This window comes from Agelaius phoeniceus, chromosome 5, assembly GCF_051311805.1.
Source record: "Agelaius phoeniceus isolate bAgePho1 chromosome 5, bAgePho1.hap1, whole genome shotgun sequence".
Lineage (NCBI taxonomy): Eukaryota > Metazoa > Chordata > Aves > Passeriformes > Icteridae > Agelaius > Agelaius phoeniceus.
In genome coordinates this window covers 14,629,809-14,657,652 of record NC_135269.1, presented here as the reverse complement: position 1 = coordinate 14,657,652, position 27,844 = coordinate 14,629,809, and the positions used below count along the sequence as shown (strand labels likewise).

At 47.0% G+C, this 27,844-nt stretch overlaps 2 protein-coding genes across 3 annotated transcripts; both read right to left on the bottom strand.

Moving 5' to 3' along the window:
- Positions 1-290: 290 nt before the first annotated feature.
- On the bottom strand, positions 291-14,907 carry LOC129119939 (killer cell lectin-like receptor subfamily B member 1B allele B). Of its 2 annotated transcripts, none has more exons than XM_077178350.1 (10): positions 14,791-14,907; positions 13,118-13,332; positions 11,601-11,702; positions 9,801-9,920; positions 8,218-8,307; positions 5,981-6,073; positions 4,450-4,509; positions 3,747-3,889; positions 2,992-3,101; positions 291-2,446 (listed from the first exon to the last, which is right to left on the bottom strand). In XM_077178350.1, exons 2-10 carry the CDS (start codon positions 13,197-13,199, stop codon positions 2,296-2,298), a joined length of 951 nt encoding a protein of 316 aa, XP_077034465.1. In that variant the 5' UTR covers positions 13,200-13,332; positions 14,791-14,907; the 3' UTR covers positions 291-2,295. The 2 variants fall into 2 exon arrangements, with proteins under 2 accessions (XP_077034465.1, XP_077034466.1); XM_077178351.1 differs by having other exon boundaries at positions 9,801-9,917.
- On the bottom strand, positions 14,579-27,762 carry LOC129119940 (killer cell lectin-like receptor subfamily B member 1B allele B). The gene is made up of 9 exons (XM_054632184.2): positions 26,405-27,762; positions 24,893-24,994; positions 23,091-23,210; positions 21,515-21,604; positions 19,288-19,380; positions 17,755-17,814; positions 17,050-17,192; positions 16,291-16,400; positions 14,579-15,752 (listed from the first exon to the last, which is right to left on the bottom strand). The coding sequence occupies exons 1-9, from the start codon at positions 26,484-26,486 to the stop codon at positions 15,614-15,616; spliced, it is 939 nt and encodes a 312-aa protein (XP_054488159.2). The 5' UTR covers positions 26,487-27,762; the 3' UTR covers positions 14,579-15,613.
- Positions 27,763-27,844: the final 82 nt, after the last annotated feature.

Here is a 27,844-nt window from a genome sequence, read left to right as displayed (position 1 = left end):
TAAAGTTCACTAAAGGAGCCAGTCCTGGGTCCAGGATGTGCCCCTCTGTGGCTGGTGCTGCCAGCCTGGCCTGTCCCAGGGAGTGTCACCCATTGCCCAGCTGCAGCAAGAATTGAACCAGCCAGGCATTCCCTGAGGCACTGAGCATGGAAGGAGCGAGAGGTCACACTGGGATTGCTTAGGGATTGCTTGGCCTTGGCATCAGGATTAGACTCTGACCACACCAGAGTAAGGAGGAAATGTTTCACCCTTCCCTTGCAGTAGGGATGCCAGAGGTAATCCAAGAATCATAAGCTGTAAAGTGGAAGTTTATTGTAAAACTTAGCTCACAAGATCAGCGAATTGTGAACAACACACAGGCAGAGGAAACAAAGCACTTTCATTTAAACTTCTGCCCTTGGTAGGGATTTCCTTGCAAGCTGTATTTGCTCCTGAGTCCTGAGACTTCCTGTGGCTTTCTGGGTTTGATGGGATTTGTGCAGTTGCTCCTGAGTCCTGAGACTTCCTGTGGCTTTCTGGGTTTGATGGGGCTTGTGCAGTTCCACAGTGGACCCAGGGTGGCTTCCTCTTCCCACCCCTCTGGTGCACAGCTGCTGCCTCTGCTGCCTGCTGAAGGCTCCAACTGAGGGCCAGTGGCTCCCAGGGAAGAGGCTTTTCCCTGGCCCAGCCTTCAGGAGAGCCCACTTGATCCAAGAGATCACAGGAGCTGGAAGATGAAAATAGAAGGCAAAAATCTATAACACAACATAGAATGGTCTCCCACCCTCTCCAGTAAAATGAGCGCAAGCAAAGAGCCCCTCCAGCGCAGCTTCCTTCTGGAATAACAGTACAGATCTTGGAGGTCTGACACTGGGATTGTTCTGCTACAGCTCCAGGTTCTTACTCTGTTCTTTGGAGATGGAAATTCAGGGAAAGAACTGCAAATACATTTCCAAAGCATCTTGATGCAAGCAGCCAGTGAGGAGGATGGTTGGTGTGAGGGACATCAAAATGTGCTTTCAATTTAGAAAGAGATAGTTTTTCCTGTAGGATTCCATTTTGCCTTCCAATGGCCACAGCATGCTGTGTATAGATTTTTTGATGGAACTTTTTTTTTTTTTTTTCCCAGAGGTAAACCAGGCTATGAGTGTCATGGATTTCACAGAGCTTTCTCCACCCTGCAGCTGAAGGACAGAGCCATGAAAGGCACCGATAAAGGAGGAATGATTCTGCCTAAAGGACTCAGCAAGAAGAATTATTCTTGGAGTCACACAAGGCCCAGGGTCCCAAGAGCCACTGAAGAACACAGGCAGAGTTTAGGTGATATTCCCTCTTTCCTGATCACAGCTCTGTTTTCCTGGAGCCACCTGTTTCTACTGTTGGCTTGAACATTTCTGAGCAGGAAAAGCCTTCAGGCATCATTTCCTCCTGTGACCAATGTCCAAGGAAAAGAGGGCAGAGCACTGTGTTGCCATTCCCTGTGGGTCACTCTCATGCTTCTCACCAGCTCCTTCACAGGTCACTGTGGGTTTCATTGTCCTGTATTCTGTCCAGCTCAGCTTCTGTTGGGACTCTCTTCTTCAGGACTTGCTGCTCTCTGCTGGTCTCCATCCTGTGCCCTTCAGCAGCAGATGGTAAATCTGACATTCCTGCCCTTCCCCACACAGGACTGGGGCTGATTATATGCCCAGAGCTGTGCTGCTGTAGGATCCTTTCCCTTGGGCTGATTCCCATTCCCCTCACAGGCTCTGGGATCCTGTGTGCTCTTGGAACAGTCTGGGACAGGGGAAGGTTTATCCACACCCACACCTGAATTTATCCTGTCCATCCTGGAAAGGAGCAGGGTTGCCCTTCCCTACAGGCTCCCAGCCAGAAATGTGAGCTGCCCTTCCCTTGTGGCTGCAGGCAAGGCCAGGCTGTGGCCAGGTGGAGAAGGGTCTCCTTGTGCCCAGGCAGGGCTGGGAACACAGGGCTGTGGATGGATGTGACCTGCAGAGGCAGGATCTGTTGGGATCACCCCTGTGCCCAGGCTGGGCTCCTCTCCCCTGGCAGTGCCTGCCTGGCAGTGCCACCTCTGGCATGAGGCAATGCCAGAGTGCTCCTGGGTGCCAGGGCCAGCTCTTCCAGAGGGGACCCATCCAGGCTCAGACAGCAGCAGGGAAAGGTTGGGCTGAGCTCAGCCCCGAGGCTGGAGAGAGGCTGCAGGAGAGCCTGGGAGCAGAGACTGGGCAGGAATTCAAGAGCAATGAGACACATCCCATCCAGGGTTCCTACAGGAAGCTGGGCAGAACACAGATCAGCCTGCACCTCTTGGTTTTAGCTCTCCTCCTGATGCCCTTTTAAAATTGTGGCAGCTTTTTCACACATATTTTTTGTGGTTTCGTCTCCACCACAAGGTGCAGCTCGTACTTCACCATGTCCAATGGCTGTGCAGAGATAGTCTTGGAACTGTCCAACTATCCTGAACCTGAATAGGGCAAAAAAGCCAAATTTGGTTACATTCCTGACATGCAGTGAAAGGCAAAGCTGCACCTGCTAAGCTGTGTTACTGTCACTGGGACCAGGAATTGCTATGCTGGAATTCCCACCCATTCCTCACTGCTCTTCCCCACATCGCCACAAATGTTTCTGGGCAATGCTTTCCCATCCAGAAACATTCCCCTGCTTTGGTCCCCTCCAGCCAATGGTGCTGACAGCACCCTCTCTCTCTTGTCCCTGCCTCCTGTCCCCTTCCTTTGCCCAGGGAGCTGCATCCAGCCAGATCCTTCCTTCCCCAGCAAACTCCAGCTGTGTCCTCTCCTGCCATCCCTACAGGACGGCCCTGTGTTCCCTGGCCCTGCAAGGCTCCCTTTCCTTGGCACAGCCATGTGCTGAAGCACCTGCACCTCCAGCAATCAGCTTCCCCCAAAGCACAGGCCCTGATCACCCTTGGGCTCTCGGCTCTTTGCTCTGCCTTTGGCATTTTCCTCTTCCCAGACACTGCATGGCAGGGACTTGCTGGAAGGAGCTCACATGGTTGGGTCATGTTCCATGTTGTTGATCCACTTCCACTTCCGCTTCTCTGGAGAGCGTGTGAGACCAAGTAAGTAGTAGTTATGACTTGATTGTGATCGAAGGTACTCCTGGAAAGGAAGCCAACAATGGGAGTACATGAAAATGACATTTTCTTCAGCAGGGGCACAGAAGGCTCAGGGCTAAACAGCCAGCACAGAGAGTGCAGTGTGCATCCAGCCACAGCACCTCTGCCCACAGCTCCAGAGGATGAATTTCTCCATTTCTATGGAAGATCATCTCCCTTTTGGAGGCCCCTGATGAAGATAAGAAATGTAATAGTAGCCCTGTGGCGCCCTTACATTGCAGACAGACAGTTGTGACTTGATAGCTGGGGACACTTTTCCCTTTGGATGGAGGTGGCAAAACCTTTTCAGGTTCTGTCCCAGCCATGGCTCTTACAAAGAAGTGTCTGTCCAAGCTCCATGGCCTGTGTGCTAAATCCCTGGAAAAGCCCAGCCAGCTGGGCAGGGAGTTTGCTCCTTGCCATGGGATCAGGCCTGGGCACAGAAGCTTCCAGGGACAGGACTCCAAGGCCCAGGAGGCCTCTCCCTGTGCAGGCCTCTGCTCCCACTGCCAGGCCTGGGCTGTCCATGGCTGGCAGCAGGTCCCAGAGCCCAAGGACATGTGACAGGAGCTGGCACAAGTGTCACTGCCCAGCCCTTGGCCAGGCAGCTCCAGCCCCCCGAGCCTCTGCCCCAGGAGTTGGATCTCACCAGCTCTTCCCTGCTGTCAATGACCACCAGGTCTGAGCCCTTGGCATTGCATTCTGCACGGGAGGCATTCCAGTCCTTTGGTTTCCCCTCTGAAGAAAAGAAGTAGCATTTTCTCCCATGTTTCTTCCATGGTATGGGGCAGCCTGCAGAAGGGAAGAAGAGGTGTGTAAAATCCATGTTCACACTGACCAAAGGATGCCACAACAAAAGAGAGGTCAGAGAGGCCATTCCAGCCCCAGAAATGCCTGTGTGCTCCTGCTGAGAATTGTCAGCAGAGCACCAGGGATCCCCCAGAGCCTCTGGAGCTGATGGCAGCCCAGAATCAGCAGGCAGGAGCCAGACAGGGAGCAGCACAGCAAACAGATCCAGCCTTTCCCAGCTTTGCTCTGCAGCTCCTAAACAGCCGCAGGGAATTGCACTGAGGTCAAAGGCTGGTAATGGAGGGCCTTGGAAAAGCAGTGGAAGCACATGATCCATCCTGCTCCCTGCAGTGCTGAGCTTCCAGAGGGATTGTTCTTCCTGTCTCTTCCAAAGCTCATCCTGGGAGTCTCCAGGATCAGGTGTGTATTCCCGAGATGGGAGAGGCTTTCTTTCTTTGTTTCCCTTCCCAACAAAATCCAGTCCCACACCCTCCCCTGCCCCCTGCACAGTCAATTCCACAGGCCTCTGGAGACTCCCTCTGGAATGACAGAGGATTGCCTACCTAGTGCCTCTTCAGGGATGGTTCTTGGGGAGTCCTGTTGGCTGCCTGCTGTTGGACCATCTGGAAATAAGAACACAGTTTCTGCTTGCAAGGATTGGCCACTGTGCCAGGCACTGTCAGAGCTGTGCTGGACCTCTCTGACCCCCCATCACCCAACACAGAATGCAAACTTTGCCTCTTTGCTCATGGGTCTACTACAGAAATCATTAAATGGTCAGGTCAGGTTCCACTGAGGAAAAGGCAACACTTGAGTTCATTTACACAAGTTGTATCTTAATAACAGTGTATTTGTTAATAACAAGACCCTATGGAAAATTCATACAAAACTATAACTTAGAATAAACTCAAAATGCAGCAGTTTGTATTTGGAGATCAAGTGAAACCTGTGTGCTCTTGAACATAAAAAGTACCTTGATTTAATTTCTCAAGTTTGATCTAGAGCTCAAGTTTCTTAGGAGTATTTTTTTCAGGTGTGTAGCTGTTCTGAGCCAGTACTGAGCCTCACAAAGGAACTATAACTAAAGCCAGTCCTGGATCTAAGTCTAAGGACTCCTCTTTCAGGAGTTGGGCTTAAAGCTCTGTTAAATCTACATTACATCTTTTTATTTTTTGTTGGTTCAGCTTTTGTTTTTAATTTGCCCCACCATTTGCTGTTTGACATTTTACAAATGTCAGGTCACTGTCAAATATCAATCCTGAACTCTTTGCCCTGAAAAAAAGAATGAATTGCCTCCTCCAGCCCTGTTTTTTAAGTTCCAAGGATCAAAGGCTTTGCCATGACTTCCCCATGTGCATCTCTGAGCAGGTGGCAAAGTCTGGGACTTGAGAGTGATTGGTTGTGGAAGCTTCCCAGGCTTTCTCAGCCACCAAAGAATGGAAAGAAGAAATGACATCTGAAATTTAAAAATGATTCCTTGGAAACATTCAGAGGAAGAATCAAGTGGATCTATTTTTTTTTCTGGTGTTGATAAGAATACATTTTCCACCAGATATCATTTGTCAGTTTATGTAACTTAAAAATTGTTATGAACTCAGAGCAGATACTGAGCACAAGGTTTACATTGAAAGAAGCTGCAAATAAATTCTATTCATTTCCAACTTCGATGCATTTTTGAAATGAGATGAAATTCATAAGTATTGTAAGATTTTTGGTGTCACATCCCTGTTTCATAAGACAACATCATCACCTTGAAATATTCTCAAGGATTGCAATCACAAGATCAATAGGCATTATTTGATCTTCACTGTTTTTTTCAACACATTTGTATCATGAATTCCTCAGTGTTTATACATTGTTGTTTTCCCTTTTGTCCTTTTGTCACAGCATTTATTCTTTTGGAACTTTGAACCTTCAAACCCCTTGGCTTTTTTCCTGATTTTCTCCTACAGCCATGGCTGGCTAAAAACTGTTGTCCTTGGCCTTCATGCCAGACTTCCATTCCTTCTGGCTTTGGATGTCACGGCCTGGACCTCAGTCAGTGGCAGACAGACACAAATTGATTGCCAGTGTTACATTTCTAGCAGGACTTACATGGGAGTGTCCACGACAGAGTTAGGGCCGCTACAATGGGAACCAGGACAACAACCAGGACAGCAACTTGTGTTCTGGAACAATGGCGTTGACCTACAGAGGGACAGAAACATAAAGATCAGGAAAACAGCTGGACAGAAGCCCCTTTCCTCTTCATTCCAAGATGCCTTTTCAGGCTCCCACTGGGACTCTGGAGCCTTCCAGATCCGCAGGCTGGAGCCAGGCTCAATGTCCTGGTGCTTCCCCTCTGGCTCTGGAGCCCCTGTGCTCAGGGAACTGAACAGATCCCAACCTGCCATGGGTTTGAGGACATGGGAAAGCTGAAGTCATCATTCAGGAAGGAAGACTTGTCCAGCTTGTTTCAGGAAGTGCAGAAGAATATGCAAAACTTCCAGCTGGAATAGTCCAGCCTAAATAAGACAAGGCCTTGGCTTTCCAGGTTTGTCATTCCTGCAGGATGAATGCTTTCCTAGAGCAGGAGGTGGCTGCTGTGTGGACATGGTGCTGGCAGTAACTGTGGGAGGATACATCCTCTCTTTCAGCAGCAATTCCCCGTTGCAGATGCCAGAGTGGTTTGGCGTTGGTGCCCAGGGCAGATGGAAGCTGCCAGGAGCAGTCCCATGTCCAGGCTGATGTGCTGCTCTGCACCAGATTCAGGGGGAGCCAGCAGTGCCCTGGCAGCCCAGAGGGCAAAGCCTGTCCTGGGGACATCAAACCCAGCCTCAGCAGCCCTGGCAGAGGGGATCACCCTGCTGTGCTCAGCGTTGGGTGGCATCTCCTGCAGCCCCAGGGGCAGCTCTGGGCCTGTTGCCATTGGACACCAGCTGGCAAAAATCCCCATGGAGCCACTGGCTCCCTGCCCCCTCCATGGAGAGAGGAGAAGGGAGATGGGCCAGGGTAAAAGGGGCAAAACTCCTGGGCTGGGATAAAGGTGGTTTCATAGAAGAAGAGCAACCATGCATGCAAGCAAAGCAAAGCAGGGAATTCATTCCTCACTTGCCATGGGCAGGCAGGGTTTCAGCCAGGCCCAGGAGAGCAGCTTCCATCCCAAGGAACAGTGACTTGGGAGGAGTGAATTTTCCTGGAGAACTGCCAAACTGTGTTAGTGAGGGGACTCTGGCAGTCAGAATTTTGTCTGGATGTGAGTAAGAGGCACCATCCATCAGAGCTGGATGGTACTTAAAGAGCACGGCCCTGTGATCTAGAAGGGATCTGGGATCCCTGATGCCAACACTTTGCATTTTCATCCTGTCTGATGAAATTAAGGGGCAGTATTCAACTGAGCTTTCCAGTAGTGAAACATTTCAGGATTACAAATATTAAATCAATAACAAATATTCTTATTCATGCTCTAAACCTCTCTGCTCTCCCAGATCCAAGGGAACTGGCTGCTATTCTCTCCAATGAAGCTGCACTGGGAACATTTTCTTGGCCTCCCAAGATTCTTTGTGTGATTTGGTATCAGAAGTGCTTTAGGCAAAAGTTTTTATGTCAGGCCCTTGGTGTCATTGAGTTTCTAAACTTAATTTGCATGATTTAGTCAGAATCTGTGATTGATTGTGGAAGTGTCTCAAGCTTGCTCAACTATCAAAGGATGGAAAGTAATGAGCAAAACCATCTGAAATTTAAAAAAGATTCCTTGAAAACTTTCAAAGGAAGTTCCACATGGCCCTGATTTTTTTTTTCTAGATGGAGATGATGATGTTTTCTTTCTCTAAAATATAATGTGTTGTTACAAATTGTGTATGTATATAGAGATTGAGCAAAAGGCTTTTATCTGAGTAGGGTGAAAATAAGTTCCTTTAAGATGTAACTTTGAACTTTGCTGTCTTTTTCAAATGAGGTTTTACTCCTATTTATTTTAAGATTTTTGGTGTCATATCTTGAAGTCATAATAAGTTATCTTCTCCTTAAAATATTTTCACATATCCCCATTAAAAGGCCAGAGGTTATAATTGGGTTTTGTTTCCTCAAAACATTTGTATAATGAATTCTTCAGAGTTTGAACATTGTCAGTTTTCAATTGGGCTTGTTCTTTTTTTTTAAATTTTAAACTTTCAAACCTCTTGATTCTCTTGCATCACATTTCCTCTTCCAGCCATGCTTGGCTAAAAACTGCTGTCCTTTGCCTCCAAACCAGACTTCTGTTCCTCCTGGCCTTGGATGTCATGGCCTGGACCTCAGTCAGTGGCAGAGAGACACAAATTAATTGCTGTTCTTTCATTTATAGCACTTACATGGGAGTATCTGAGACACAACAATGAGCAGGAGCACGATTATCTCAGTGACCAGGACAGCAACTCGTGTTGTGGAACAACAACTTCTTCCTAGAGAGAGACAGAAACAAGTAAATATTATGGGAACACTTGCAATAATCCACCTTTCCCCTGCATTCCAAGATGCCTTTTCAGGCTCCCACTGGGACTCTGGAGCATTCCAGGTTGGCAGGCTGGAGCCAGGCTCAATGTCCTGGTGCTTCCCCTCTGGCTCTGGACCCCTGTGCTCAGGGAACTGAACAGCTCCCAACCTGCCATGGGTTTGAGGAGAGGGCTAAAGCAGGAGAGTCCTCCACGTCCTGGACTGCAGAAGGACACAGAGAGGGTGGGTGGGTGACACAGGGAAGGAGAGGGGGCCTGAAGGAGAGGGGGCTCAGTCAAGAGGAACTAAAAAGGGCTGCTCCGAGAGAATGGGATCCAGGCAGGATGGTTGGCTCTGCAGGAAACATTCAGCAGAGAAGGTCATGGCAGAGAAGATGAATCAATGCCTTGTGACAAGATGGACTGAGTCAGAACTGGGCAGATCTTTCAGTTCAAGGCACTTCCTTGTGAGGAGCCACAAGGACTGTAAAAGGTATGGCCCAAATACAACATGGATGTACTAACAAATCCCAAGGGACACTGCTGGCAGATAATGCTAATGCTGTTTTTTAATCCCCCTCTTAGAGCTCTCTTTCCACCTGGGCACTGGGAGGTAACAGGTCTGATGTGAATAATATCTGGTGTGAATAATTTTCACAATAAGAAAATTAAAAAGAAAGTTCTAGAGGATCTCTGGGAACATCGGCTCTGCTGTCCTGAGCACACACCAGCAGAGTGGTTTAGGTTTGAATTGACCTTTTCACATCTCCGAGTCCAGCTCCCCTGCTCAGGTGTTGGCCAGAGCAGGATGTCCAGGAGCAAGCACAGGCAGGTTGGAATATCTCTGGGATGGTGACTCTCCAGCTTCTGGCATTAGGAATTCCCTGAGGGAAGGCCGAGGGAGTCCCTGAGGGAAATGTGAGAGTATTGCTTGAAAAACTATGACAGCAAAGTATCTTCAATGCCCTTTCTCTTCTTCCTCATCTCCTGTTGTTCACTTTTCACTGCTGGTCTCTGAATTTTCCATTCAGTTCACATCCATACACAAATGGGGAGAATGGTTAAAATGTGGAAGCCTGAAAACTGCAGATCATGCTAAATCTGAAGATGTGACACAGTTATGGGATAAATACAAACCAGCAGGGAAGAATGCACATGGACAAGCGTAAAGTTTAATGATGTGGACACAAAATAAGACATAGAATGTTCCATATTTCTGAAACACTCAAAACCATCCTGCTGTCCAGCACTGAGCCCCCTTGGTTCTATCTCCACACAGGGAGAAGTTTTTCTATCAGTTTAACTGCATTCTGCTGGTTTATGGAATTAATGTCAGTACTTTGTTGTACTTTCTTGTTTTCCTTCTGAACAAAGTCCTGACGGAGTTCCTTTGTGTCCTCCCTAACCATCAATCCAACAGGGGCTTCTGGCAACTCCCTTTGGGAAGACAGAGGATTGCCTACCTGGTGCCTCCCCATGGCTGGGGGGTAACTCTGTTGATTCCTCTTGGCTGCGGGGGGACAATGGTGCTGGGACATTTTGGCTGCTGGAGGTCGATGCTGTTGAGTCCTGTTGGCTGCCTGCTGTTGGACCATCCAGAAATAAGAATACAATTGTTACTTGCAAGGAATGACCACTGTGCCAGGCACTGTCAGAGCCCTGCTGGACCTCTTTGGCTCCCCCATCAGCCAACACAAAATGTCAACTCTGCCTCTTTGCTCGTTCATGGCAAACAACCCTCAAAGCTGCAGCACACACCAAGGTGTTCCCTTCCCAAGGGCCAAACTCCAGAACTGACCCAGAACTGCTCCAGCCCTTCCCAGAGCAGAGGTGGATGTGAGGCACAGCACACATGGAACCACAGCAATGAGAGACAAACTACATCCACTCCAGATTTTGTGCTCTATTAAATGCAGCCACTTTCACCTCCTTCTCTTGTCTCGGTTTATTATTTCTTTTTAATTTGTCCTTGCTCTGGTATGGCACAATTTGTACACATCAGGTAGCACTATCAGGTATGTGCCCTGAACTCTTTGCATTGAAAAACAAAAAGCAATTACCCCATCCAAGCCTATGGTTTACACCAAATCCATTAAAGATTTTGGCATTTTTTCACCATGGGCAGCTCCGAGCTGTTGAGAGATTCTGGGACTTGAGTGTGATTGGCTGTAAAAACCTTTCAGACTTACTCAATGATCAAAATATGGAGACAGAAATGAGAAATAGCTGACACTCAAAACTCATTCCTTGAAAACTTTCAAAGGAAAGGCTGTAATAATTATTCACATTTTTTCATGGAGATGAGAATATTTCCTTTCTAAGGATTTAATGTCTCTTTCTAGACAGGTTAGAGATTGTTATGAGCTCAGTGATATCTATGCAGACCCTGAGCACAAGGCTTTTATTTCAGTAAGATGACCAAAATTCCTTTAGATGTGTGTCGCAGACATCTTTTCATTAAAAATCTTTCCTTAAGATTTTTTCCTCCTGAGAAGCTGAGAGGCCTCAGGAACAAAATGTAAACAATGCTTATCTGCTGCTGTGGAATGCAACAGGTGCATCTGGGATTGGTCTCATGTGGTTGTTTGTAATTCATGGCCAATCACAGCAGAGCTGACTCGGACAGAGAGTCTGAGGCAGCTGCCTTTGTTATCATTCTATACTTTTCTATTCTTAGCTTAGCTAGCCTTCTGAGATGAAACTTTTCCTTCTATTCTTTAGTATAATGTAATATATATCATAAAATAATAGATCAGGCCTTTTGAAATATGGAGTCAAATCCTTGTCTGTTCCCTCATCCAACGACCCCTGTGACCACCGTCACAAGATGTGTAACTTTACTGTCTCTCTCAAAGGAGCTTTTATTCCTAATTATTTTAAGAGTTTTGGTGTCACACCTGGGTGCCATGATGCAATATCATCATCTCAAAATATTCTCAAGGATTGCAATCAGATCAAGGATAGGCATTATCTAATCTTGACTTGTTTCTTCAAAACATTTCTATCATGAATTCTGCAGTGTTTGAACCTTGTCTGTTTTTAACTGGGTTTTGTCATGATATCATTTGGATTTTAAAACTTTCAAACCACCTGGCATTTCTTTTACAGATTTCCTCTCACAGCCATGGGTGGCTGAAAACTGCTGTCCTTTGCCTTCACAGCAGACTTCCATTCCTCCTGGCTTTGGATGCCATGGCTGGACATCGGTCAGTGGCAGACAGACACCATTTACGTGCCAGCGTTACATTTCTAGCAGGACTTACCCATGGTGAGTGTCAGATACAGGGCTATGGCAAACAGGAGGATGATCACAACCAGGACAGCAACCAGAGCAGCAGCTCGTGTTCTGGAACAATGGCTTTGACCTACAGAGGGGCAGAAACATCAAGGTGTGGGGAGCAGCTGGACAGAAGCCCCTTTCCCCTGCATTCCAAGATGCCTTTTCAGGCTCCCACTGGGACTCTGGAGCATTCCAGGTTGGCAGGCTGGAGCCAGGCTCAATGTCCTGGTGCTTCCCCACTGGCTCTGGACCCCTGTGCTCAGGGAACTGAACAGCTCCCAACCTGCCATGGGTTTGAGGAGAGGGGTAAAGCAGGAGAGTCCTCAAACCCCTGGACTGCAGAAGGACACAGAGAGCGTGGGTGGGTGACACAGGGAGGATCTGCCTGAAGGAGAGGGGGCTCAGTCAAGAGGAACTAACAAGAGCTGCTCTGAGAGAATTGGGTGCAGGCAGGAAACCAGCTCTTTTCTGAAAACTAGAGATTATTATCTGGTAATATTTTGCACAAAATTAGGAAAGATTTCGTAGGGCTATTCCAACAACAAAAAAACCCATTAAAATGTTATTGAAACTGTATACAAATTGAAATTATAAGGAAAGGGAGCCTTTTATTCAGGTGACATCAATTGTGGTTTCCTGTCAGTTAGCTGAGAATGCATCTGTCAAAAGAGGTTAAAAGCCCATTTCCTGGGATATTAATAATGACAGCCACCTGAAAAAAGATGCAGAGGGTTCACACTTTGTGCAAAAGATAAACATTGGATGGCAAGAAATTATTTCTGCCAGAGGGAAAGCAGGGTGAGAAGAAAAGGAAAAAAACCCTAAAATGAAATACAGAGACACTCTATATGAAGTCTGTTAATTTTTAGGATGTACTTTTGTGCAGACATTGCAAAAGAACTGAAAACATTTTCCAATAATTTTAAACTCACTAAAGAAAGATAAATCCTTGGTTAGAATTTTGCAGTCCTTGATCCCAAATCAGACTAAAGCTGTCCATGAAACATTTCACCCTTGTGCATTCAACAAGCAGTTGGTACAGCCAGAGCAGGAGGAGAAGCCCCCAGGCAGTGCCTGCTGTGCTCAGGGAGCAGGAACAGCTGTGCAGGAGACTGCTGTGAGCACCAGCAACAGCAGCCACTCCATCCTGAGCAGTTTGCTGCAGGAATCTCAGTCTGCTGGGGGACAACAGGCCAGGGCCAGCAGCAATGGATGTTCAGCTCTGGAATGCTCTCCAAAATGGATAAAAGGACTCTTAATCTCACACCAGAGACACTGCCTCACACCTGCACCTTAGCAAGAGAAAAGTAATCTTCCAACAACTTGCCTTTATAAATATCAACAACCCTCTCTGGACACTGCACCTGCAGTTTTCCAGCCCTGGCCCTCATGTTCCCCTTGTGCTCTTTGGGGCTTTGCTGCTGCAAGGAACTCTCTCAAGAGATATGGGAGAGAGAGTGGAGAATGCAAAGAAAGCTCAGTGCTCAGCACTGGACCTACCTTGGCCATCAGGGATGGTGTGTAGCCTGGCTCTGGTTGATTCAGGCAAGTTCAGGTCAGAGTTAATGACATCTTCTGCCATTCTTGTTCCACTCTGCTCTCTCCTCCCTCAGCTGTTGTGACAGTGACACTCTGGGCTGGGCACGACACAGAGCTCCCTCCCCTCTCAAACCTTCAGCAGGAAGTTCTTGACCCTTCTGGTCATTTAGAAACTTCTATGAAAAGAGAAGTCTATTTCTACTTCATGTTTTGATGGCACAGGGTTTTATGTCAGCACCATGAGAAAATACAAGTTCATTGTCTCCATGTTATTTTCTGAAAAATCCCTTCCCCAGGATTTTTTCTCCTGGGAAGCTGAGAAGCCTCAGAAAAGAATGAAAACAATAATTATCTGATTGTCTGGACATGTGGTCTGGAGATCCTTTTTCCAACAGTTCCATCTTTGATTGGTTCCATGTGAATTGTTTTTAATTAATGAGCAGTCACCATCAGCTGTGTCAGACTCTGAGGAGTCAGTCACAAGCTCTTATTATCATACTTGTGAAGCCTTCTGAAGTATCTCTTCTCTTTCTTTCACATAGTTTTAGTATATCATTTCTTTTAATATAGCATAATAAAATTGTTGTTGAAGATTGCAATTGTTTTCAATTACCATCTGTATGGCCAATTGTCTTTTGTCAAGTGGGCAGTTTGCCTGATCTCTCTCTGTGAGTGACCACAATCACTCCTCCCTCAGAAGGGGACATCTGTTGATAACAGGCTATTGAATGTCACTGCATGACTGATAAGAGCTAGAACATCCCATTCTGAGATGCTCTGCCCAGGGGGAGGAGCCAAGCATTGCTACCCAGATATAATCCAGAGGTTTTGAGACACCAGCATGGCTTTCTCCATGGATTCCCCAGAGGAACAGCAGCTGTCTCTTTCTTTGGAGGAAGAATACATCCTTCTCTACAGGATCCCTGCTCCAACAGAACCACACCTGACACTCCAGGAGGGCTGCAGCCACATTTCCAATTGGACTGCTACCAACACCCTGACCCACAGGGTGTCAGGTTGGGTTCTGACTCTGTCAGTGTTGTTCTAGTGTACTGCATTGTTTATTTTATCCTTTTATTTGTTTTTCTTCCCTATTAAAGAACTATTTCCTGCTCCCATATTTTTGCCTGAGAGCCCCTTAATTTAAAATTCATAGCCATTTGGAGGGCTGGGGAGGGTTTACATTCTCCATTTCAGGGGAGGCTCTTGCCTTCCTTAGTAGACTCCTGTCTTTCCAAACCAAGACAATTATAAATCAGCCTTCTGAGAACATGGAGTCAAATTCTCATCTCTCACCTCATCCAGGGAACCTCACAACACCACAGATCATGGTTTCCCTGAGGTCACCTGTGTTGGGAAGTGGTTCTGGACTGGAAGTGTCTGGAGTTCCCAAAGCTTCACCTACCCACACAGAAGCAATGCTTTGTCTTTTGAAAAGAAAAGCTTTATTGCATGCAATGGAAAGGAGAGGAACTGTACAGGGGCCCAGCAGTCAGCCCAGGTAGCTGAGTGGAGCTCTCTGGGGGGACCCAGAGCACATCAATGGTACTGCCCTGTCCTGTGACCAATCTCCAAGGAAAAGAGGGCAGAGCACTGTGTTGCCATTCCCTGTGGGTCACTCTCATGCTTCTCACCAGCTCCTTCACAGGTCACTGTGGGTTTCATTGTCCTGTATTCTGTCCAGCTCAGCTTCTGTTGGGACTCTCTTCTTCAGGCCTTGCTGCTCTCTGCTGGTCTCCATCCTGTGCCCTTCGGAAGCAGATCTTAAATCTGACATTCCTGCCTTCCCCACACAGGACTGGGGCTGATTTTAGGCCCAGAGCTGTGCTGCTGTAGGATCCTTTCCCTTGGGCTGATTCCCATTCCCCTCGCAGGCTCTGGGATCCTGTGTGCTCTTGGAACAGTCTGGGACAGGGGAAGGTTTATCCACACCCACACCTGAATTTATCCTGTCCATCCTGGAAAGGAGTGGGGTTGCCCTTCCCTACAGGCTCCCAGCCAGCAATGTGAGCTGCCCTTCCCTTGTGGCTGCAGGCAAGGCCAGGCGTTGGCCAGGTGGGGAAGGGTCTCCTTGTGCCCAGGCAGGGCTGGGAACACAGGGCTGTGGATGGATGTGACCTGCAGAGGCAGGATCTGTTGGGATCACCCCTGTGCCCAGGCTGGACTCCTCTCCCCTGGCAGTGCCTGCCTGGCAGTGCCACCTCTGGCATGAGGCAGTGCCAGAGTGCTCCTGGGTGCCAGGGCCAGCTCTTCCAGAGGGGACCCATCCAGGCTCAGACAGCAGCAGGGAAAGGTTGGGCTGAGCTCAGCCCCGAGGCTGGAGAGAGGCTGCAGGAGAGCCTGGGAGCAGAGACTGGGCAGGAATTCAAGAGCAATGAGATACATCCCATCCAGGGTTCCTACAGGAAGCTGGGCAGAACACAGATCAGCCTGCACCTCTTGGTTTTAGCTCTCCTCCTAATGCATCTTTGAAATTGTGGCAGCTTTTTCACACATATTTTTTGTGGTTTCGTCTCCACCACAAGGTGCAGCTTGTACTTCACCATATCCAATGGCTGTGCAGAGATAGTCTTGGAAGTGTCCAACTATCCTGAACCTGAATAGGGCAAAAAAGCCAAATTTGGTTACATTCCTGACATGCAGTGAAAGGCAGAGTGGCAGCTGCTAAGCTGTGTTACTGTCACTGGAACCAGGAATTGCCTTGCTGGAATTCCCGCCCATTCCTCACTGCTGTTCCCCACAGCTCCACAAAAGTTTTTGGGCAATGCTTTCCCATCCAGAAACATTCCCCTGCTTTGGTCCCCTCCAGCCAATAGTACTGACATCACCCTCTCTCTCTTGTCCCTGCCTCCTGTCCCCTTCCTTTGCCCAGGGAGCTGCATCCAGCCAGATCCTTCCTTCCCCAGCAAACTCCAGCTGTGTCCTCTCCTGCCATCCCTACAGGACAGCCCTGTGTTCCCTGGCCCTGCAAGGCTCCCTTTCCTTGGCACAGCCATGTGCTGAAGCACCTGCACCTCCAGCAATCAGCTTCCCCCAAAGCACAGGCCCTGATCACCCTTGGGCTCTCTGCTCTGCCTTTGGCATTTTCCTCTTCCCAGGCACTGCATGGCAGGGACTTGCTGGAAGGAGCTCACATGTTTGTGTCATGTTCCATGTTGTTGATCCACTTCCACTTCTGCTCCTCTGGAGAGCGTGTGAGACCAAGTAAGTAGTAGTTATGACTTGATTGTGATCGAAGGTACTCCTGGAAAGGAAGCCAACAATGGGAGTACATGAAAATGACATTTTCTTCAGCAGAGGCACAGAAGGCTCCTGGCTAAACAGCCAGCACAGAGAGTGCAGTGTGCATCCAGCCACAGCACCTCTGCCCACAGCTCCAGAGGATTAATTTCTCCATTTCTATGGGAGATCATCTCCCTTTTGGAGGCCCCTGATGAAGATAAGAAATGTAATAGTAACCCTGTGGCACCTTTACATTGCAGACAGACAGGTGTGACTTGATAGCTGGGGACACTTTTCCCTTTGGATGGAGGTGGCAAAGCCTTTTCAGGTTTTGTCCCAGCCATGGCTCTTACAAAGAAGTGTCTGTTCAAGCTCCATGGCCTGTGTGCTAAATCCCTGGAAAAGCCCAGCCAGCTGGGCAGGGAGTTTGCTCCTTGCCATGGGAGCAGGCTTGGCTGGGCACAGAAGCTTCCAGGGACAGGACTCCAAGGCCCAGGAGGCCTCTCCCTGTGCAGGCCTTTGCTCCCACTGCCAGGCCTGGGCTGTCCATGGCTGGCAGCAGGTCCCAGAGCCCAAGGACATGTGACAGGAGCTGGCACAAGTGTCACTGCCCAGCCCTTGGCCAGGCAGCTCCAGCCCCCCGAGCCGCTGCCCCAGGAGTTGGATCTCACCAGCTCTTCCCTGCTGTCAATGACCACCAGGTCTGAGCCCATGGCCTTGCATTCTGCACGGGAGGCATTCCAGTCCATTGGTTTCCCCTCTGGAGAAAAGAAGTAGCATTTTCTCCCATGTTTCTTCCATGGTATGGGGCAGCCTGCAGAAGGGAAGAAGAGGTGTGTAAAATCCATGTTCACACTGACCAAAGGATGCCACAACAAAAGAGAGCTCAGAGAGGCCATTCCAGCCCCAGAAATGCCTGTGTGCTCCTGCTGAGAATTGTCAGCAGAGCACCAGGGATCCCCCAGAGCCTCTGGAGCTGATGGCAGCCCAGAATCAGCAGGCAGGAGCCAGACAGGGAGCAGCACAGCAAACAGATCCAGCCTTTCCCAGCTTTGCTCTGCAGCTCCTAAACAGCCCCAGGGAATTGCACTGAGGTCAAAGGCTGATAATGGAGGGCCTTGGAAAAGCAGTGGAAGCACATGATCCATCCTGCTCCCTGCAGTGCTGAGCTTCCAGAGGGATTGTTCTTCCTGGCTCTTCCAAAGCTCATCCTGGGACTGTCCAGGATCAGCTTTGTATTCCTGAGATGGGAGAGGCTTTCTTTCTTTGTTTCCCTTCTCAACAAAATCCAGTCCCACACACCCTCCCCTGCCCCCTGCACAGTCAATTCCACAGGCCTCTGGAGACTCCCTCTGGAATGACAGAGGATTGCCTACCTAGTGCCTCTTCAGGGATGGTTCTTGGGGAGTCCTGTGGGCTGCCTGCTGTTGGACCATCTGGAAATAAGAACACAGTTTCTGCTTGCAAGGATTGGCCACTGTTCCAGGCACTGTCAGAGCTCTGCTGGACCTCTCTGACCCCCCATCACCCAACACAGAATGCAAACTTTGCCTCTTTGCTCATGGGTCTACTACAGAAATCATTAAATGGTCAGGTCAGGTTCCACTGAGGAAAAGACAACACTTGAGTTCGTTTACACAAGTTGTATCTTAATAACAGTGTATTCGTTAATAACCAGACCCCATGGAAAATTCATACAAAACTATAACTTAGAATAAACTCAAAATGCAGCAGTTTGTATTTGGAGAACAAGTGAAACCTGTGTGCTCTTGACCATAAAAACTACCTTGATTTAATTTCTCAAGTTTGATCTAGAGCTCAAGTTTCTTAGGAGTACTTTTTTTCAGGTGTGTAGCTGTTCTGAGCCAGTACTGAGCCTCACAAAGGAACAATAACTAAAGCCAGTCCTGGATCTAAGTCTAAGGACTCCTCTTTCAATGTTAGACTTAAAGCTCTGTTAAATCTACATTACATCTTTTTATTTTCTGTTGGTTCAGTTTTTGTTTTTAATTTGCCCCACCATTTGCTGTTTGACATTTTACAAATGTCAGGTCACTGTCAAATATCAATCCTGAACTCTTTGTCCTGAAAAAAAGAATGAATTGCCTCCCCCAGCCCTGTTTTTTAAGTTCCAAGGATCAAAGGCTTTGCCATGACTTCCCCATGTGCATCTCTGAGCAGGTGGCAAAGTCTGGGACTTGAGAGTGATTGGTTGTGGAAACTTCTCAAGCATTCTCAGCTACCAAAAGATGGAAAGAAGAAATGACATCTGAAATTAAAAAATGATTCCTTGGAAAACATTCAGAGGAAGAATCAAGTGGATCTATTTTTTTTTTCGGGTGTTGATAAGAATACATTTTCCACCAGATATCATTTATCAGATTATGTAACTTAAAAATTGTTACGAAATCAGAGCAGAGACTGAGCACAAGGTTTGCATTGAAAGAAGCTGCAAATAATTTCTTTTCATTTCCAGCTTCGATGCATTTTTGAAATAAGATTAAATTCATAAGTATTGTAAGATTTTTGGTGTCACATCCCTGTTTCATAAGACAACATCATCACCTTGAAATATTCTCTAGGATTGCAATCACAAGATCAATAGGCATTATTTGATCTTCACTGGTTTTTTCAACACATTTGTATCATGAATTCCTCAGTGTTTATACATTGTTGTTTTCCCTTTTGTCCTTTTGTCACAGCTTTTATTCTTTTGCAACTTTGAACCTTCAACCCCCTTGGCTTTTTTCCAGATTTTCTCCTACAGCCATGGCTGGCTAAAAACTGTTGTCCTTGGCCTTCATGCCAGACTTCCATTCCTTCTGGCTTTGGATGTCACGGCCTGGACCTCAGTCAGTGGCAGACAGACACAAATTGATTGCCAGTGTTACATTTCTAGCAGGACTTACATGGGAGTGTCCATGACAGAGTTAGGGCCGCTACAATGGGAACCAGGACAACAACCAGGACAGCAACTTGTGTTCTGGAACAATGGCATTGACCTACAGAGGGACAGAAACATAAAGATCAGGAAAACAGCTGGACAGAAGCCCCTTTCCTCTTCATTCCAAGATGCCTTTTCAGGCTCCCACTGGGACTCTGGAGCCTTCCAGATCCGCAGGCTGGAGCCAGGCTCAATGTCCTGGTGCTTCCCCTCTGGCTCTGGCCCCCTGTGCTCAGGGAACTGAACAGCTCCCAACCTGCCATGGGTTTGAGGACATGGGAAAAGCTGAAGTCATCATTCAGGAAGGAAGACTTGTCCAGCTTGTTTCAGGAAGTGCAGAAGAATATGCAAAACTTCCAGCTGGAATAGTCCAGCCTAAATAAGACAAGGCCTTGGCTTTCCAGGTTTGTCATTCCTGCAGGATGAATGCTTTCCTAGAGCAGGAGGTGGCAGCTGTGTGGACATGGTGCTGGCAGTAACTGTGGGAGGATACATCCTCTCTTTCAGCAGCAATTCCCCGTTGCAGATGCCAGAGTGGTTTGGCTTTGGTGCCCAGGGCAGACGGAAGCTCCCAGGAGCAGTCCCATGTCCAGGCTGATGTGCTGCTCTGCACCAGATTCAGGGGGAGCCAGCAGTGCCCTGGCAGCCCAGAGGGCAAAGCCTGTCCTGGGGACATCAAACCCAGCCTCAGCAGCCCTGGCAGAGGGGATCACCCTGCTGTGCTCAGCGTTGGGTGGCATCTCCTGCAGCCCCAGGGGCAGCTCTGGGCCTGTTGCCATTGGACACCAGCTGGCAAAAATCCCCATGGAGCCACTGGCTCCCTGCCCCCTCCATGGAGAGAGGAGAAGGGAGATGGGCCAGGGTAAAAGGGGCAAAACTCCTGGGCTGGGATAAAGGTGGTTTCATAGAAGAAGAGCAACCATGCATGCAAGCAAACAAAGCAGGGAATTCATTCCTCACTTGCCATGGGCAGGCAGGGTTTCAGCCAGGCCCAGGAGAGCAGCTTCCATCCCAAGGAACAGTGACTTGGGAGGAGTGAATTTCCTGGAGAGCTGCCAAACTGTGTTAGTGAGGGGACTCTGGCAGTCAGAATTTTGTCTGGATGTGAGTAAGAGGCACCATCCATCAGAGCTGGATGGTACTTAAAGAGCACTGCCCTGTGATCTAGAAGGGATCTGGGATCCCTGATGCCAACACTTTGCATTTTCATCCTGTCTGATGAAATTAAGGGGCAGTATTCAACTGAGCTTTCCAGTAGTGAAACATTTCAGGATTACAAATATTAAATCAATAACAAATATTCTTATTCATGCTCTAAACCTGTCTCCCAGATCCAAGGGAACTGGCTGCTATTCTCTCCAATGAAGCTGCACTGGGAACATTTTCTTGGCCTCCCAAGATTCTTTGTGTGATTTGGTATCAGAAGTGCTTTAGGCAAAAGGTTTTGTGTCAGGCCCTTGGTGTCATTGAGTTTCTAAACTTAATTTGCAGGATTTAGTCAGAATCTGTGATTGATTGTGGAAGTGTCTCAAGCTTGCTCAACTATCAAAGGATGGAAAGTAATGAGCAAAACCATCTGAAATTTAAAAAAGATTCCTTGAAAACTTGCAAAGGAAGTTCCACATGGCCCTGATTTTTTTTTTCCTAGATGGAGATGATGATGTTTTCTTTCTCTAAAATATAATGTGTTGTTACAAATTGGATATGTATATAGAGATTGAGCAAAAGGCTTTTATCTGAGTAGGGTGAAAATAAGTTCCTTTAAGATGTAACTTTGAACTTTGCTGTCTTTTTCAAATGAGGTTTTACTCTTATTTATTTTAAGATTTTTGGTGTCATATCTTGAAGTCATAATAAGTTATCTTCTCCTTAAAATACTTTCACATATCCCAATTAAAAGGCCAGAGGTTATAATTGGGTTTTGTTTCCTCAAAACATTTGTATAATGAATTCTTCAGCGTTTGAACATTGTCAGTTTTCAATTTGGCTTGTTCTTATTTTTAAATTTTAAACTTTCAAACCTCTTGATTCTCTTGCACATTTCCTCTTCCAGCCATGCTTGGCTAAAAACTGCTGTCCTTTGCCTCCAAACCAGACTTCTGTTCCTCTTGGCCATGGATTTCATGGCCTGGACCTCAGTCAGTGGCAGAGAGACACAAATTAATTGCTGTTCTTTCATTTATAGCACTTACATGGGAGTATCTGAGACACAACAATGAGCAGGAGCACGATTATCTCAGTGACCAGGACAGCAACTCGTGTTGTGGAACAACAACTTCTTCCTAGAGAGGGACAGAAACAAGTAAATATTATGGGAACACTTGCAATAATCCACCTTTCCCCTGCGTTCCAAGATGCCTTTTCAGGCTCCCACTGGGACTCTGGAGCCTTCCAGATCCGCAGGCTGGAGCCAGGCTCAGTGTCCTGGTGCTTCCCCTCTGGCTCTGGACCCCTGTGCTCAGGGAACTGAACAGCTCCCAACCTGCCATGGGTTTGAGGAGAGGGCTAAAGCAGGAGAGTCCTCCACGTCCTGGACTGCAGAAGGACACAGAGAGAGTGGGTGGGTGACACAGGGAGCTGCCTGAAGGAGAGGGGGCTCAGTCAAGAGGAACTAAAAAGGGCTGCTCCGAGAGAATGGGATCCAGGCAGGATGGTTGGCTCTGCAGGAAACATTCAGCAGAGAAGGTCATGGTAGAGAAGATGAATCAATCCCTTGTGACAAGATGGACTGAGTCAGAACTGGGCAGATCTTTCAGTTCAAGGCACTTCCTTGTGAGGAGCCACAAGGACTGTAAAAGGTATGGCCCAAATACAACATGGATGTACTAACAAATCCCAAGGGACACTGCTGGCAGATAATGCTAATGCTGTTTTTTAATCCCACTCTTAGAGCTCTCTTTCCACCTGGGCACTTGGAAGCAACAGGTCAGATGTGAATAATATCTGGTGTGAATAATTTTCACAATAAGAAAATTAAAAAGAAAGTTCTAGAGGATCTCTGGGAACATCGGCTCTGCTGTCCTGAGCACACACCAGCAGAGTGGTTTAGGTTTGAATTGACCTTTTCACATCCCCGAGTCCAGCTCCCCTGCTCAGGTGTTGGCCAGAGCAGGATGTCCAGGAGCAAGCACAGGCAGGTTGGAATATCTCTGGGATGGTGACTCTCCAGCTTCTGGCATTAGGAATTCCCTGAGGGAAGGCCAAGGGAGTCCCTGAGGGAAATGTGAGAGTATTGCTTGCAGAACTATGACAGCAAAGTATCTTCAATGCCCTTTCTCTTCTTCCTCATCTCCTGTTGTTCACTTTTCACTGCTGGTCTCTGAATGTCCCATTCAGTTCACATCCATACACAAATGGGGAGAATGCTTAAAATGTGGAAGCCTGAAAACTGCAGATCATGCTAAATGTGAAGATGTGACACAGTTATGGGATAAATACAAGCCAGCAGGGAAGAATGCACATGGACAAGCATAAAGTTTAATGATGTGGGCACAAAATAAGACATAGAATGTTCCATATTTCTGAAACACTCAAAACCATCCTGCTGTCCAGCACTGAGCCCCCTTGGTTCTATCTCCACACAGGGAGAAGTTTTTCTATCAGTTTAACTGCATTCTGCTGGTTTATGGAATTAATGTCAGTACTTTGTTGTACTTTCTTGTTTTCCTTCTGAACAAAATCCTGATGGAGTTCCTTTGTGTCCTCCCTAACCATCAATCCAACAGGGGCTTCTGGCAACTCCCTTTGGGAAGACAGAGGATTGCCTACCTGGTGCCTCCCCATGGCTGGGGGGTAACTCTGTTGATTCCTCTTGGCTGCTGGGGGACAATGGTGCTGGGACATTTTGGCTGCTGGAGGTCGATGCTGTTGAGTCCTGTTGGCTGCCTGCTGTTGGACCATCCAGAAATAAGAATACAATTGTTACTTGCAAGGAATGACCACTGTGCCAGGCACTGTCAGAGCCCTGCTGGACCTCTTTGGCTCCCCCATCAGCCAACACAAAATGCCAACTCTGCCTCTTTGCTCGTTCATGGCAAACAACCCTCAAAGCTGCAGCACACACCAAGGTGTTCCCTTCCCAAGGGCCAAACTCCAGAACTGACCCAGAACTGCTCCAGCCCTTCCCAGAGCAGAGGTGGATGTGAGGCACAGCACACATGGAACCACAGCAATGAGAGACAAACTACATCCACTCCAGATTTTGTGCTCTATTTAATGCAGCCAATTTCACCTCCTTCTCTTGTCTCAGTTTATTATTTCTTTTTAATTTGTCCTTGCTCTGGTATGGCACACTTTGTACACATCAGGTAGCACTATCAGGTATGTGCCCTGAACTCTTGGCATTGAAAAACAAAAAGCAATTACCCCATCCAAGCCTACGGTTTACACCAAATCCATTAAAGATTTTGGCATTTTTTCACCATGGGCAGCTCCGAGCTGTTGAGAGATTCTGGGACTTGAGTGTGATTGGCTGTAAAAGCCTTTCAGATTTACTCAATGATCAAAATATGGAGAGAGAAATGCGAAATAGCTGACACTCAAAACTCATTCCTTGAAAACTTTCAAAGGAAAGGCTGTAATAATTATTAACATTTTTTTCATGGAGATGAGAATATTTTCTTTCTATGGATTTAATGCCTCTTTCTAGACAGGTTAGAGATTGTTATGAGCTCAGTGATATCTATGCAGACCCTGAGCACAAGGCTTTTATTTCAGTGAGATGACCAAAATTCCTTTAGATGTGTGTCGCAGACATCTTTTCAATAAAAATCTTTCCTTAAGATTTTTTCCTCCTGAGAAGCTGAGAGGCTTCAGGAACAAAATGTAAACAATGCTTATCTGCTGCTGTGGAATGCAACAGGTGCATCTGGGATTGGTCTCATGTGGTTGTTTGTAATTCATGGCCAATCACAGCAGAGCTGACTCGGACAGAGAGGCTGAGGCAGCTGCCTTTGTTATCATTCTATACTTTTCTATTCTTAGCTTAGCTAGCCTTCTGAGATGAAACTTTTCCTTCTATTCTTTAGTATAATGTAATATATATCATAAAATAATAAATCAGGCCTTCTGAAATATGGAGTCAAATCCTTGTCTGTTCCCTCATCCAACGACCCCTGTGACCACCGTCACAAGATGTGTAACTTTACTGTCTCTCTCAAAGGAGCTTTTATTCCTAATTATTTTAAGAGTTTTGGTGTCACACCTGGGTGCCATGATGCAATATCATCATCTCAAAATATTCTCAAGGATTGCAATCAGATCAAGGATAGGCATTATCTAATCTCGACTTGTTTCTTCAAAACATTTCTATCATGAATTCTGCAGTGTTTGAACCTTGTCTGTTTTCAACTGGGTTTTGTCATGATATCATTTGGATTTTAAAACTTTCAAACCACCTGGCATTTCTTTTACAGATTTCCTCTCACAGCCATGGGTGGCTGAAAACTGCTGTCCTTTGCCTTCACAGCAGACTTCCATTCCTCCTGGCTTTGGATGCCATGGCCTGGACATCAGTCAGTGGCAGACAGACACCATTTACGTGCCAGCGTTACATTTCTAGCAGGACTTACCCATGGTGAGTGTCAGATACAGGGCTATGGCAAACAGGAGGATGATCACAACCAGGACAGCAACCAGAGCAGCAGCTCGTGTTCTGGAACAATGGCTTTGACCTACAGAGGGGCAGAAACATCAAGGTGTGGGGAGCAGCTGGACAGAAGCCCCTTTCCCCTGCATTCCAAGATGCCTTTTCAGGCTCCCACTGGGACTCTGGAGCATTCCAGGTTGGCAGGCTGGAGCCAGGCTCAATGTCCTGGTGCTTCCCCTCTGGCTCTGGACCCCCTGTGCTCAGGGAACTGAACAGCTCCCAACCTGCCATGGGTTTGAGGAGAGGGGTAAAGCAGGAGAGTCCTCCATGTCCTGGACTGCAGGAGACACAGAGAGCGTGGGTGGGTGACACAGGGAGCTGCCTGAAAGAAATGGGGCTCAGTCAAGAGGAACTAAAAAGAGCTGCTCTGAGAGAATTGGGTGCAGGCAGGAAACCAGCTCTTTTCTGAAAACTAGAGATTATTATCTGGTAATTTTTTGCACAAAATTAGGAAAGATTTGGTAGGGCTATTCCAACAACAAAAAAAACCAATAAATGTTATTGAAACTGTATAAAAATTGAAATTATAAGGAAAGGGAGCCTTTTATTCAGGTGATCAATTGTGGTTTCCTGTCAGTTAGCTGAGAATGCATCTGTCAAAAGAGGTTAAAAGCCCATTTCCTGGGATATTAATAATGACAGCCACCTGAAAAAAGATTCAGAAGGTTCACACTTTGTGCAAAAGACAAACATTGGATGGCAAGAAATAATTTCTGCCAGAGGGAAAGCAGGGTGAGAAGAAAAGGAAAAAAACCCTAAAATGAAATACAGAGACACTCTGTATGAAGTCTGTTAATTTTTAGGATGTACTTTTGTGCAGACATTGCAAAAAAGCTGGAAACATTTTCCAATAATTTTGAACTCACTAAAGAAAGATAAATCCTCGGTTAGAATTTTGCAAACTCTTTGATCCCAAATCAGACTAAAGCTGTCCATGAACCATTTCACCCTTGTGCATTCAACAAGCAGTTGGTACAGCCAGAGCAGGAGGAGAAGCCCCCAGGCAGTGCCTGCTGTGCTCAGGGAGCAGGAACAGCTGTGCAGGAGACTGCTGTGAGCACCAGCAACAGCAGCCACTCCATCCTGAGCAGTTTGCTGCAGGAATCTCAGTCTGCTGGGGACAACAGGCCAGGGCCAGCAGCAATGGATGTTCAGCTCTGGAATGCTCTCCAAAATGGATAAAAGGACTCTTAATCTCACACCAGAGACACTGCCTCACACCTGCACCTTAGCAAGAGAAAAGTAATCTTCCAACAACTTGCCTTTGTAAATATCAACAACCCTCTCTGGACACTGCACCTGCAGTTTTCCAGCCCTGGCCCTCATGTTCCCCTTGTGCTCTTTGGGGCTTTGCTGCTGCAAGGAACTCTCTCAAGAGATATGGGAGAGAGAGTGGAGAATGCAAAGAAAGCTCAGTGCTCAGCACTGGACCTACCTTGGCCATCAGGGATGGTGTGTAGCCTGGCTCTGGTTGGTTCAGGCAAGTTCAGGTCAGAGTTAATGACATCTTCTGCCATTCTTGTTCCACTCTGCTCTCTCCTGCCTCGGCTGTTGTGACAGTGACACTCTGGGCTGGGCACAACACAGAGCTCCCTCCCCTCTCAAACCTTCAGCAGGAAGTTCTTGACTCTTCCGGTCATTTAGAATCTTCTAATGAAGAGAGAAGTCTATTTCTACTTCATGTTTTGAAGGCACATGGTTTTATATCAGCACCATGAGAAAATACAAGTTCATTGTCTCCATGTTATTTTCTGAAAAATCCCTTCCCCAGGATTTTTTCTCCTGGGAAGCTGAGAAGCCTCAGAAAAGAATGAAAACAATAATTATCTGATTGTCTGGAAATGTGGTCTGGAGATCCTTTTTCCAACAGGTCCATCTTTGATGGGATCCATGTGAATTGTTTTTAATTAATGAGCAATCTCCATCAGCTGTGTCAGACTCTGAGGAGTCAGTCACAAGTTCTTATTATCATACTTGTGAAGCCTTCTGAAGTATCTCTTCTCTTTCTTTCATATAGTTTTAGTATATCATTTCTTTTAATATAGATAATAAAATTATTGTTGAAGATGGCAATTGTTTTCAATTACCATCTGTATGGCCAATTGTCTTTTGTCAAGTGGGCAGTTTGCCTTATCTCTCTCTCTGAGTAACCACAATCACTCTTCCCTCAGAAGGGGACATCTGTTGATAACAGGCTATTGAATGTCACTGCATGACTGATAAGAGCTAGAACATCCCATTCTGAGATGCTCTGCCCAGGGGGAGGAGCCAAGCATTGCTACCCAGATATAATCCAGAGGTTTTGAGACACCAGCATGGCTTTCTCCATGGATTCCCCAGAGGAACAGCAGCTGCCTCTTTCTTTGGAGGAAGAATACATCCTTCTCTACAGGATCCCTGCTCCAACAGAACCACACCTGACACTCCAGGAGGGCTGCAGGCACATTTCCAATTGGACTGCTACCAACCCCCTGACCCACAGGGTGTCAGGTTGGGTTCTGACTCTGTCAGTGTTGTTCTAGTGTACTGCATTGTTTATTTTATCCTTTTATTTGTTTTTCTTCCCTATTAAAGAACTGTTATCTCCTGCTCCCATATTTTTGCCTGAGAGCCCCTTAATTTAAAATTCATTGCAATTCATTTACATTCGGGGAGGGTTTACATTCTCCATTTCATTTCAGGGATTTCAGGGGAGGCTCTTGCCTTCCTTAGCAGACTCCTGTCTTTCCAAACCAAGACAATTATAAATCAGCCTTCTGAGAACATGGAGTCAAATCCTCATCTCTCACCTCATCCAGGGAACCTCACAACACCACAGTTCATGGTTTCCCTGAGGTCACCTGTGTTGGGAAGTGGTTCTGGACTGGAAGTGTCT